Source organism: Sinocyclocheilus rhinocerous, unplaced genomic scaffold (assembly GCF_001515625.1).
Source record: "Sinocyclocheilus rhinocerous isolate Xijiao unplaced genomic scaffold, SAMN03320098_v1.1 scaffold6111, whole genome shotgun sequence".
Lineage (NCBI taxonomy): Eukaryota > Metazoa > Chordata > Actinopteri > Cypriniformes > Cyprinidae > Sinocyclocheilus > Sinocyclocheilus rhinocerous.
Window position 1 is genome coordinate 18,489 of NW_015656632.1, and position 13,345 is coordinate 31,833.

General features: G+C 39.1%; 1 protein-coding gene across 1 annotated transcript; it reads right to left on the bottom strand.

Moving 5' to 3' along the window:
- Nucleotides 1-5,264: 5,264 nt before the first annotated feature.
- LOC107720729 (protein Wnt-6-like) lies at nt 5,265-13,050 on the bottom strand. The gene is made up of 4 exons (XM_016528549.1): nt 12,885-13,050; nt 12,636-12,770; nt 8,754-9,058; nt 5,265-6,201 (listed from the first exon to the last, which is right to left on the bottom strand). Exons 1-4 carry the CDS (start codon nt 13,048-13,050, stop codon nt 5,740-5,742), a joined length of 1,068 nt encoding a protein of 355 aa, XP_016384035.1. The 3' UTR covers nt 5,265-5,739.
- Nucleotides 13,051-13,345: the final 295 nt, after the last annotated feature.

Consider the following 13,345-nt stretch of genomic DNA (forward strand, 5'->3'; position numbering starts at 1 on the left):
ATTACAATCCGCCATCAAAATGATACATTTAATTATTCCAGCTGCTGTGAGAAAAGGCTATAAACGATCCGCCACCTGCAGGATCCTCACATGCGATAGCCTACTAGCCGGGACAACTTCTTTATGTTTACAGACGTGACGTAATGACGCCGCGGCATGCTCGAATTTCCTGCGAAAACCTACCTGTACCACTCAAATTAGAAAACATTATTATAAGCTAACTGTTGTGAATTGGGCTAAAGTAAGGTGATAGTTTCGAACACTGGCTGGTTATGTACTTGCTCAAATATTGATTTCGGATCATTTTTAACCAAAAAAAAGTTACGGACTGCAGCTTTAATTGTATTGAATGTGCTTCAAATCTTAAAAGTATATTTTTTAAAAACTGCCCTTGCAGATAATACAATATTAATGAAATTAAAGGTCAATTAAGTGTACTTGAAGAGAGTCCATTTTCATGACTGTTTCTTAAGTGCACTTTTAAAAAGTGTACTTTGTAATAATGTCAAATTAAAAGTACATTTTAAATCATAATCTTGTCATGCTTTAAAGTACACTTTTGATGTTTTGATGTATTGACTACAGCACATAACGTACTTGATTATTATTCTATAGTGTGTTACTTGATATTATATTTAAAGTTAATACATTTTAAATGTTAAATTGCAACTTAATCATTACAAATGTGTAATTATAAATATATTTAATTACATGGCATACAAGTTTTAATAGCAGAATAGTTTCAAAAGACACTTTTAGGAATTATGAAATTACATATAAAGCGGGCCTAAGTTCAACTAACTGCATGTAGGCCTAATATAAATTAATTTATAATTCATTTTCATTTTATTATAAATAACATGGCCCCAAAATATTACATTCAGTTCACACTTAAGTATATTCTTTTAAAGCATATTATTTCGGTAGTAGGCCTACTGGGTTTAACAGAATGCAAAAAAAATTGACCTCTTTTCCACAAGTGGCATTTCATGCAATTTCTTATATCTTTGTTCGCACTGTTCTTAGGTTATACACTATATTCAAAGGTGTCTTTTATTTGGTTGCTACTGATGATCTAAATTACACTGTACTGTATTTTATCGGTGTATTTCAGAGGCACAAAATTATCTGAAGTTTCCCGTGAAGCATGCAGCCATGAAATGAGACAAATAGCTCCATCTAGTGTTAAGTGGAAGGCAGTGTGTTACGGAGAGAGCGTGAGTGAGTGAGTGTGTGTGTGTGTGTGTACCTGTTTTTCTATTCTGGTGGGGACTTAAACTTGAATACACACAGACTCATGGGGACTCGTGTCACGGTGGGGACCTAAATTGAGGTCCCCACGGGTAAACAAGCTAATAAATCACACAGAATTTATTTTTTTGAAAATCTAAAAATGCACAAAGTGTCCTGTGAGGGGTAGGTTTAGGGGTAGGGTTGGTGTAGGGCAATAGAATATACGGTCCGTACAGTAGAAAAACCATTATGCCTATGGAGAGTCCCCACAAGGATAGCAAACCAGACATGTGTGTGTGTGTCCAGAGGCTTGCATCATCCTTTGAGACCGTATGCCTGCAAACCACAAATCCATAAACACTTCATTGCAGGTCCATTTTGGAAACAAGCAAGCCTGATCTAACTGAGGACAGGGACTCAATTTCCATCTGGCGATTTCAGTGCGGAGAGCACGCAAACAACATTGTTTATTGACACAGACTTGCACGCTGGGTCTCTTTACGTTTTAGTCCGTCCAAAAAGAGACAAAAATGGTAACTATGAGTAAGCTTTGTTCTGGAGATATTATCAGCACTTAATATCCTGACACTGAAAGGTTACCAACCCAGTGAGAACACTAAACTCCGTTTATCCACAAAAAAGAAAAGGTGCAGGTAATTGTGTTATTTACCGAACAGAGTCGTTGCCATTAGGGGAGATGAGGCTGTTTCGGCCCTCCTCGAAACGGATGAACTTCCATGCCCTGTAGCAGGACGTATAAATATCCCTCTGTAAAAGACCTCCAGGATTTTACTAGATTTAGCAGTAATTTATTACAATTAATAACTGTATTCGGAATTTTACTGTGAAAATAATCCAAATTAGTTTTTTTTTTTTTTTTTTTGCGGTTCCACAATTTATAACGGCATTGTGTTGCATTGTGGGATAATAACAGTTGTATTAAATTTGAATTAAATTAACATTTTCAGAGCCAGTGCAACTGTGGTAACACGGTTGCACTATTACGTGCAGTAAATAAATGAAGAAAAAAGTTTAGTGATTGACTTTAGGACTGTAACTTGCTACATTTACAGTAGGCCTATAGGCTATGTAGCCATGTTATAGTAAAAAAGATCATATCTATTAAATAATCAGGTGCAGGGCAGCCATCATGGGGAACAACAAGGAATGTTGTCCCAGAAAACACACACACACACACATACATAAACATTTGGTAAAAGAATGTCTTAATGTCTTATTAACAAAATCACTAACTTAAGTGGGGGGAAAAAGCTAATTAAAGTTATTCTTGTCGTGCATAGTATTATGGAAATCACACAATTATGAGTAAAGACTACTGTAATGCAATAGACCTGAACTGTTAAGTCACAGTAATTGTAATACATTTGACAAAAATTGCTGTTAAATTTTGTACAGTGAACTCTTCCATTCCATCATGCACCTCACAGACTCACAGAATAGAGTCTGACAGAGCCTAAGTTGTAATTAGACTGATTACCTCCTGATAAAATCTCCTGCGAGGTTTCAAAGCCTTTATTCACAGCTCAACTTTTATGAGTATGTCTTCCTGAAGCAAGCATCTCTATTTAGATAAAGACTGGTTGTCAGAACAAGGGGGACGCATGGTGGTATTACGTTACAGTTTTATTCACTCAGGCTATCTGCCACACACATGCACCTGTGTACACATGCACATAAATCATTTCCTGTCTGTGCTTCCAGACACTTTTTGCTCTATGCTGATATAAATCCTACAGCAAATTCTCCATTACTGCAAAAAATCTTGAATCATAAATTCATTCTTCAGCAGCTTAAATGATGATTACCACCTCTGCACTTGCAACTAGAGTTCATGGCCTCTCGTCTGAGCGTCTGCACCTCATTGTCTGGGTGATACGAGGAAATGAGAGTGTATCCCATCATGCCGTGTATCCACCCACAGTGGCAGGCTTTCATTAGTGCCCTGTGTGTTTTACTATCAGCAGGCAAAGACAGAACGATTGTCTCATCCTGCACATTCCACAGCCAGTGTGTGTGTGTGTTTAAATACATTGAAACACAGCAGCTATATTAATACCAACGCATCTATAAATCTATTGGCTGTCTGCAGTATGACTCTGCTGTCGTCCTGCTCTGGGCTGTCTATCGTTCTGTGTCTCTTTCTGTCTCTCATTCCATCACCAATGCTCCTGGCACATTCCCGTTCTCCATCTTCCCCTCTATCTTCAACACTGTTGGCTACACAGCCCAAATTCCTGGAAAATATGAACTTGTGCCGTCTTGCAGGACTCATACTAATACAAAGGGAGTCTTTTCCAACTGCGTAAATAACTCAAAACAACACCTTCTTCTGAGTGGCAAAGCGATACACTTGAAACTAAAATCTCTGAATTGCCGTAGCGAGAGAGCGAGGTGGGAAACATTGAGCCTTGACCCTGTGTGAAGTGAGCCAGTTAGAACAACATTTGTATGATTTGTTTAACGTCAATGAAAGGAAAGTGTGACATAAGCTTCATTATGCTGTCTATATAAATATCTCAGAAATGGGATCATATCTCCCAGTCAAAACGTCATGTGAGCGTTACAACATTTAACCAAATTATCATTGAGGAAAAATGAGAGACAAAGACAGACTATTGACGCAAACCTTTAAAAACTGATTCTCGCCAGGTCTTGTCTGTCAATCTGAATATGTTAGAGAATAGTAAACTCTTTAATCGTACATTTTATACTAAGTGTAGTCTCACTTTGTCAATTAAAAGTCTGTATATATATATATATATATATAAAGTAGATAGATAGATAGATAGATAATTATCAGTAATTTCTTAGCAAGTAAAAACCCACTGATAAATGTCAGAATAACTGAGAAATATGTTTTTGTGCATTTTATTCAGTGATGAGCAGCTATAAGTAGGAATGTCGCTTCCAGTCTTCTGTTTTTCAAATCTGAAATGCATTATGATTAAATATCTAAAAATATACAGTTCTGGAATTAATTATTGCAAGATCACTTTATAAACAGTTGTTTTGTGGAGTAGTAGATAATTTTTCACATCTTTCCGCACATTTTTTTTTCAGACATGAAGTTGCGTAATAGAGAGGATCAACAAATTTAGAAGAGTCTACAGATGAATAGAGCTGGATGCAGTCATTCAAGCAACACATTTCATCTTAATTTACATTTAGTTTAGATTTAGTGTCATTTTCAGTCTCAAATCTATTTTGCTTATGTGCCTAAAACGAATGCATCTGAAAATTTTATTTCTCAATGGTCTGTGGCTCAAACTCCAGATGATATATTGTGAAGGTATTTTCCAAAAATGCAATGCATTCCAAACAAAGGACAGGGTGCTTGAGATTAACACTCGATGAAAGTCTCATGGCTGACCCCTTAAGTAGCTTGTGAAGCTCTGCATTCTTTATGTCTGTTTCTTAACATTTCTGTTTTCTGATTTCATTAACTGTACTGCAGAAATATTATATTTCAAACATAATGCATTTGGATGACACTGAATTTATTGAACATGGTGTTGAAATTATGTTTTGATGACCTGTTAACACTCCAGTGAGAAATCCTTTGAAAAAACAACAACAACAAAACAATAAGGTGATAAACAACGACAATTTCTCATATATTTCTGTGATCTTTGTCATTAATGATCATTTGTAATCTGTTTTGAGAACTGCTGAGCAGTGTTAGCATACTGAAAGGCTTTTCAGAGCATATACTGTATATGAGGTCAACAATACAAGTACTCTTAAAAACCAACACAAACTGCATGAAAATGCATTCAACTTAGGAGCAAACCAATGAAAAATAGTGATCAGTATCAGTAAAAGTGCATTAAAAGCCCCATAGATTAAATATCTCACAAAGATAAAGAGTTTTTACATGTTGCTTCTCTTGCATTTGCTTTTTACCTTTGAGTTTAAAAGAAAAATTAACTTTTAATCTTTCTGTTTAAAGTTCTCAAAGTGCTTTTGAAAGAAAATGACAGGGCATTAATCACAAGAAGTAGTCATGATGGTATTAAATGCTTATAAATAACAGTCTTTGTTCCATATCTAGCCCACTTTACAGAGCAATATGCCAAATCCTTGATGATCTGTCACTTCAGAGCATGAACAGCCATTACACCATGGCTGTGGTGCTGATGTGGATGTGCTTCCATTCATTCAGTCTGCACTCATAATGTACTGTACATAGGGCTGATCTAACAGAAAAAGATGCACAAAAGCCCTTTGATAAGAAGATTTCTGAATGTCTTGACTTCACAGCTGAAGAACCCCTCCTAAATCTTGAGTGTAGTCATTGAGACTAGTGGTCCTGGGTTTTCTGAGGGGTGAATCACAAGTCAGACACTCCTCTAGGCTTTTCCAAAGCCTCGGGGTTTGAAATGTATATGCATGGATCTGGAATGTTGTAGATTCTTTTGTTCTGAGACTGGCACTACTTCCTTGTTTGGAATCGCTCTTCTCAATCCCATCGTCAAGGGTTCTCGGTTAGTGACACAAACTCAGTTCCTTCCTGACCAAGCACTTTTTACACTGGACCACGCAGCACCAGTGGAAACGGCAGAGACAGTTTTCCTCCAGGACCACCGTCTCGTCCCGGTAGCCCCGCTCACAACACAGAAGGTCACATCCGCTCACGTCCAGCGCCGTGCTGTTACACATTCGCCCCCGCGTGCCCAAAGAACCCGTCTTCCGATTGGGCAGGCAGAAGTCTGGCGACTCGGCCGAGTAGATGAGATCTTGCTTGTCCGGAGGTTTGATGTTCTGTCCCACTGGAATGAGAGTCTTACCATCATTTCCACCCATCACTTTGGATGCCCCATTGAAGCGCTCAAGCAGGCGGTCACCCACTTCGCGGAAGTGAGGCATTTTCTTCCAGCAGGTCCTCAGAGTGCAAGAGCCAGACAGCCCGTGGCATTTACATTCAGTTCTCAAATAATTCTTCACCGCCTGCAGTTCAAGACACAAAGATAGTTCAGTGAGATAAAAGGAGAAACTATTTAGAAGGAATTTACCCTTGTCTCTCCCCTCCCTCTTTAGCCTCCAGCCACTCGAAAGCCAATCCAAGAGCTTGAAAACAGAGATTTGTACAGTTCTATACCTGTCGAAATTAACATCTGATAAATGCTGTATTAACATTTTTGCTCACTTTAATTCCAAACAAGTCGCTGCGTGGCATTTGAGTCCTCATTAACGTAGAAGAAAATCACCATCTGCCAAACATGCCTATATGCCCCCTTAATGCCTATTTACCTGTGACTGACCCCATGCTAACGGGACCTTAGGCTGTGAGGCAGTGACCCCTGGAAGATGAAGCACTACTGACACTAGCGAATAACTAATCTGAGGATTTGGCCAGTGGCCGACTGATGATGGCTTGAAGGAAACCGTAAATCTGACTTCTTTAGAGTACTGATTCAGTACTACTGAATAATAATGAACTATAAAATTGTAAACTGAGATAAGAGTAGTTGTATACTTCAAAATGATCTAGCACACTCTTGCACCAGAGGTTTCTCTTGTGCATTATTACAAAATTAGCTACAATGCTGACATCAGATGATTGCTTAAAAAAAACAAAGGTTTAAACACTCCTATTATTAAAGACACACTTAAATTTGTTTCTGCTATACTAAAATATGAAAGAAAAATGAAAAATACTACTATTCAAAAGTTTGGGGTCGGTAAGACTTTTTAATGTTTTTTTTGCTCACCAAGGCTGCATTTATTAATGAAAATATTGTGAAATATTATAATTGTTATAATATTTTCAGCAGCCATACTCCAGTCTTAAGTATCACATGATCCTTCAGAAAGCATTGAATATGCTGATTTGCTGCTCAAGAAACATTTCTTATTATCAATGCAGAAATTTTGTGGAAACTGTGATACTTTTTTTCAGGATTATTTGATGAATAGAAAGTATAAAAACAGCATTTACTTGAAATTCATTCATATTATGTTAAACAGTTACAAAATCATTATGAGTTAACACATCCAGTTCCTTTCAAAGTAGAAAAAGTAAATATTATTAATTTAATATTAATTGTGTAATTATTAGGGTCTGCAGTTTGTGTGATTTACACTTGCAGAATATGTGTATATGATTTATTGAGCTTTATTATGAAACGCCTGCTGCACTAGGGACTTTAGTGTGTGTATGTGAGTGGTTGTGTTTAAAAGGGATGCTTGCACTGCAGCTCTGATCACTTCCAATTAGCTCCGAATGCTGTTTTAGTAATCACACAGAACAGAATGAAACAGTTTCCATGTTAAATCAAATAAATGCATTAATATATTGAATGCATGTTAATGTTATTACTTGAAAGCCCTAGTTTTTTTTTTATATAAAAAATGACACTCCTTTATTAAATGGATATAGACAGTCAATAAGGGAACAGAGAGAGTGGTGATGTTATGAAACTAGTCTCAACTCAGTTCATAATGTCTTCTCCAGCCTCTGCCAAGTATATTTTCATAACATTTGCGAGCTCTTCCTTGGGTTTTTGAAGTGCACATTGGGCTTTTTGATCTGCTCATTTAAGCTTGACTCTGAAGGGTTGTACAGGCAAAACAGCACACGACTGTGCTTGTATCATCTATGCATCAATGCAAAACATCTATCCACATTGATATCATACCAGGAACATAAAAAAAAAAAACATCTACGAACATCTACACAAAAACCTGCATGAGGGCGACAGGTACTACTGTATGTGAGGCTGCCTTTAACAAAAAAATTAAGTAAATACAAGATACCTGGCTAGTCATAGCAATTCCTAACTTTGTTTATTGTTTTATAGATAATAAGGGTTGTGTGATCCAAGAACTAAATACCAGGACAAAATGACATTTATTGCATTAACTGTTCTTGCACATGCATCCTAGTACGGACTATCGTACTAAACACAGCACTCCTACAATACTGTATTAACTGTTTTCTATTTTAATATATTTTAAAATGTCATTTATACCTGTGATGGCAATGCTGAATTTTCAGCAGTCTTTACTCCAGTCTTCAGTGTCACATGATCCTTCAGAAATCATTCTAATATGCTGATTTGGTGCTCAAGAAAAAAATATTATTATTATCAATGTTGAAAGTAATTGTGCTGCTTAATATTTTTCTTTGGAAACCATGATGATTCTTTGATAAACAAAGTTCAAAATAGCAGCATTTAGAAATATTTTGTAACATTTTAAATGTATTTAATGTCAATTAATTTAATGTGTCCTTGCTGAATAAAAGTAATAATTTCTTTAAAAAAAAAAGGAAAAACTGACCCCAAACTTTTGAATAGTTGTGTATGTTAATGCATTATTTTTGTTGAATGTATAGGTAGGGCCAATTAATGGATTACTAAATGTAATCCATTAATTGAATGGACTGTAAAAAGCCTGTGGACTCTAAAAGACTGTAAAAGCCTGTGTAAACAATTTTTAACATTTATTTATTTTTATTTTGTAGCTACATGTGTCAAGATAAAGATGAATTAACATACCAGTCGTCCGGCCTCATTATTATGAAGGTCTATCAGTGTGCGGATGTCACTCTTGCCCTTCCTCCGCCTGGCGTCCATGAACTGCTTGGACTTCTCGTAGCCGAACTCCACGTCGTCTCCGCAGCCCCCCCACTCCCACTTGACCCCCTCAGTTGGGCCAATACTGGCTAAACGCGGAGGCGGCACTCTGCTCCGTGTGGCCTCGCAGCCGCATTGCAGCAGCTCCCCCATGCTGCAGGCCTGAGTCACTGCATGCGTCACACCCGCTGCCGTGATAGCATACACAAACGCTGTCTCTCGGATGTCTGTGAAGACACACACACACAGAGATATCAAAGAGAGCTTCTGATTGTTGGCCAGGCTGGGTTACATCGAACTCTGATAAGTATGGCACCTTAGATATCCTAAAGCTGCATGGGCTATTTCTGTGACAAGGCAGTCTCATCCACAACGACAGCACTACTGTGGCACAATGAGCCATAAGAGGTCACGGCATATCAGACCAGAATAAGCTGCATTGTGAATCAGAGCATATGCTATTCAGTTAAAGATCTTGTTCCATAATGTTCCAATATGCCAACAACCCAAAATTGAACAAAACCCTGACAATCAGGGGTCCCATGGTCAGAAAAAAAACTAGAAATACTATTTATCAAATTTGCCCAAAAAGATGGAAACTCTGAAAAGTATTAATAAACAAGTGCATTAAACACCTTATAAATTAAATATAAAAAAAAAAAAAAGGAAATTTTTTTTTTGTCACATGTACACTACAGTAAAAAAACTGTAGTGTACATGAGGGCAGTATGATTTTTTTTTATTAGAAAATACATTAATAAAAAATTACAGTAAAGACATTTATAATGTTACAAAGACATTATAGACATTTTTCTACACTGTAAGAAAAAAAAAGAAGAAAATGTCTTGGTACATTTCTTTTAGCCCTAAAACACAACACAATGCAATGAGTGATTCAAAATACAGGTACTTTCTTTTTTTACAGTGTATTTGATATAAATTATATTCTTCAGAGCTTTCTATTTATCAAAGAATCCTGAAAAAAATATCACAGTTTCCGCAAAATATATTAAGCAGCACAACTGTTTTCATCAACAAGAAATGTTTCTTCAGCAGCAAATGATTTCTGAATGATCGTGTGACACAGAAAACTGGAGAAATGGCTGCTGAAAATTCAGCTTTGCCACCACAGGAATAAATTACCTATTTTAAAATGTATTCAAATAAAAAACAGTTATTATTGTTCTTATTGTTTTTACTGTGTTTTTAGTAAACATTAGCGATTTTTAAAAAAAAAGTAGTAGTAGCTTATCTTTCATTTATTTAAATTTCTTTTAATTACTTACAAGAAAATGACCTGCTACTCTTCCTGTCAAAAGTTATTTTGAAAGAAAATGACAGGGCATAAGCCAGTTCACTAGAAATATTTATTAAATGCTAACATTTAATAATGCAGATTGAAAAATGCTGTGCAATATCAGAAAAGAGAGAACAGAGCAAGAAAAGAATGGAGAGGTTGGAAAGGAAAGATGTGTTTAGCAACTCGTAGTAAGGCAGTTGAAAGGAATGACTTTTATCCTGTGTAAACGCTGGATGCAGTGAGCGTACAGTCACTCTTCAGCCCTGTGCCAATTCTGTGTGAAATGGAATCAGAGCTCAGTGCACACACACACACACACACACACATGAAAACACTACACAGATATTAATCCCAGCTGTCCATGCACACGCCCACTGTCGTCTTCATACTGTGAAGCAATGTGTGTGTGTGTTCCTGTTTTGATACATGTATGGGCATTCTGACAGCACCCCACCTGAAAACACCTGTAGCTTTCTGGCACACAAAACACCAACCAAGTCTGTATAAACTGAACACTGTTCACTATGTTACTGTCCAAACATGCAGTGTCCTAGAGAGTAGCAGCCTCTCTGCGATATACAATGCAGATCCTCAGATTATGTGGATACTGGTATATATATGAGTCCTTCCAGGATTTCACGAAGGCAGAATTTAATGCAAAATCAGGGAAACAATATTTGTGGAAGCTTGCATTTATGTCTATGTAAAAAATGTTAACCTGAGAGGGGAAAAGCAATATTTGCTCTGATATGATCGGGGCCAATTACCATCGCCCCGTGGACCTCCCAGACACCACTGGACTGAGCTGGAGGGAAGGGATCCTCCGGTGTCTGGAGAGCGTCCGGCCACGATCCAGAACCGTGCCGGGCGCTCCAGTCCGGGAGACCTCAGAGTCCACTCCAGAGCTCGCTTCAGTCCGGGAGCCCTCAGAGTCCACTCCAGAGCCCGCTCCAGTCCAGAAGCCCCCAGAGTCCGCTCCAGTGTCGGCTCCAGCCCCTGAGTCCGCTCCAGAAAGAGCTCCAGTTCCCACGTCCAGCCCAAAGAGGGCTCCAATCCCCAAGTCAAGCCCAGAAAAAGATTCTGTTCCCATGTCAAGCCCAGATAGAGCTCCTGTTCCCAAGTCCAGTCCAAAGAGGGCCGCTGCTCCTACGTCAGGCCCACGGAGGGACTCATAACCTCAAATTTCCACCAAGGAATTTTTTTGGGGGGTGCTATAGGGATCCGGCCGTAGAGGCCGGGCCGAGTGCTGAGGCCAAGGCCACGGAGCTGCCTGCTCCGCCATGGGTCCCGGAACGGGTACCGCTCTGGAGGACGTCCGTCCCGTGTAAGCCTATCCCTAGAGGCCCCCAGAGCGCCCGCCCCCCCTCCCTGGTGGAATTGTTATGGCGCGGGACACGCTTTCCGGGAGGGGGGAGTAATGTCACGCCCATGGACTGTTTTGTGTTTGTTTTCCTCCCCCACGTGCTCCGTGACCTAGTTTCTCCCTTGTCTGATTAGTTATTTGGTTCAGGTGTGCCTAGTTTATTCTCTCGTTAAGTCTAGTATTTATAGTGTAGTCTGTTCCGTGATTCCTTTGTCCAGTGTCGTCCATGCAATGTTCCTGTCTGCCCTATGTTACCCCTGGTTTAAGGTTAATAAAGACTGTTAATTGTGAATGCTCCTACGGCTCCGTGCTCCTTTGTCTCCTCACAGTAGTGCACCGTGACACTATTAAACTACTATATATAATACTGAATATAATGTATATTAGTTCCCATAATGCCTTATTTCATTAGTAGATTTAAATAAGTACATTATTTTACTGGATATGCACTTTTTGTAATAAGCAAATACAATAACTTAAAATACTTTAATAAACTGTAAATAAAAAAAACAGATATAAACCCCACACAACCCCTCATAACCCTGTTGGCATGGGTTGCAGGTCTGTTGTGCATTACTAGACAGAACGGTATCTGGTTTAAGCTCAGGGTGGCATTACCCAACTGCATGTGTGTGTCAGGAATCACTATATTTAATTATTAATGTATCTTTTTTATGCATGCCAATATTTCTGAATACATTACAATTTAGATTACATAATTCCTACAAATCAATAGACATCATAAACCACATAAGTGATTCATCTGTCAACAGCATAGTAAAGATACTTTGCCATGCTGTAAAATCATAGCCAGTCAGAACGTATGTGATATTTAAAGGGGTCCTATTATGTGTTGTGGTTGCTAACCAGTTCTTCGTTGTTATTATCTGTTGTAGTAATACTGTCGTGAAGTCATGCTGATGTGCATGCTTCACAGTTGTACCGTATTCCGTTCTGTTGCCGCTGAAGTTCCTTGAGTAAACTAGCATTCACCCGAAGCTTTGTTTTCATGTGTTTTTGTTGAGCATAACATTTGGCGACGAGGATGGCTTTATCTCTGCCTCCCCCTGAGCCATTTCTGCCCCACGCTGGTGAACCTGTCGTGCCGTGGGAGCGGTGGTATGTGTCATTTCAGACGTACCTTGTAGCCGCGGGCTTGGATGATGTCCCGGACGGGAGAAAGCGTGCACTTGTCCTCCATTGTCTCGGCGCTGAGGGATTACGGATCTTCCAGACGCTTGGCGCTGCAAATACATACTCTGACGCAGTTGCACGACTAAAAGGACATTTTCAAAAGACTCATAGCGTGCTGTTGAAATGCCTAAATTTCAGACAAAGATGCCAGTGATCGGGTGAATCAGCCAGTCAGCTTGTCGCTGATTTAAAAAGCCTTGCTGAGCCATGCAAATTCGGTGCTCTCCGTGACGAATTGCAGTAGACTTTGTTGGTCTTCGGGTGTCCAGCTCAGGTATCGCACCATTGCAGTCCAACGTTGAAGCCATTCTCAACCTTCCAGTGCCAACCTCAGCTGGACAGCTTGCATCCTTCCTCGGCATGACTGCTTACTATCTCAGGTTTTTACCTCAGTATTCGAAAATCACTGCCTCTCTACGACAGCTACTCAAGCATAACACCCCCTGGGCATGGACAGCGGATTGTGAGCAGGCTATTCGACGACTCAAGCACCTTCTCACGTCACCACCAACTCTAGCTCATTTTGATCTCTCCAGCCCCACCCTGGTGACATGTGACGCCTCAGCAGTAGCAGTCGGAGCAGTCCTGTCACAGCTGCATGATGGCATTGAAATGCCTATTGTTTTTGCTTCACGGGCTCTGAGTACTGCGGGACAG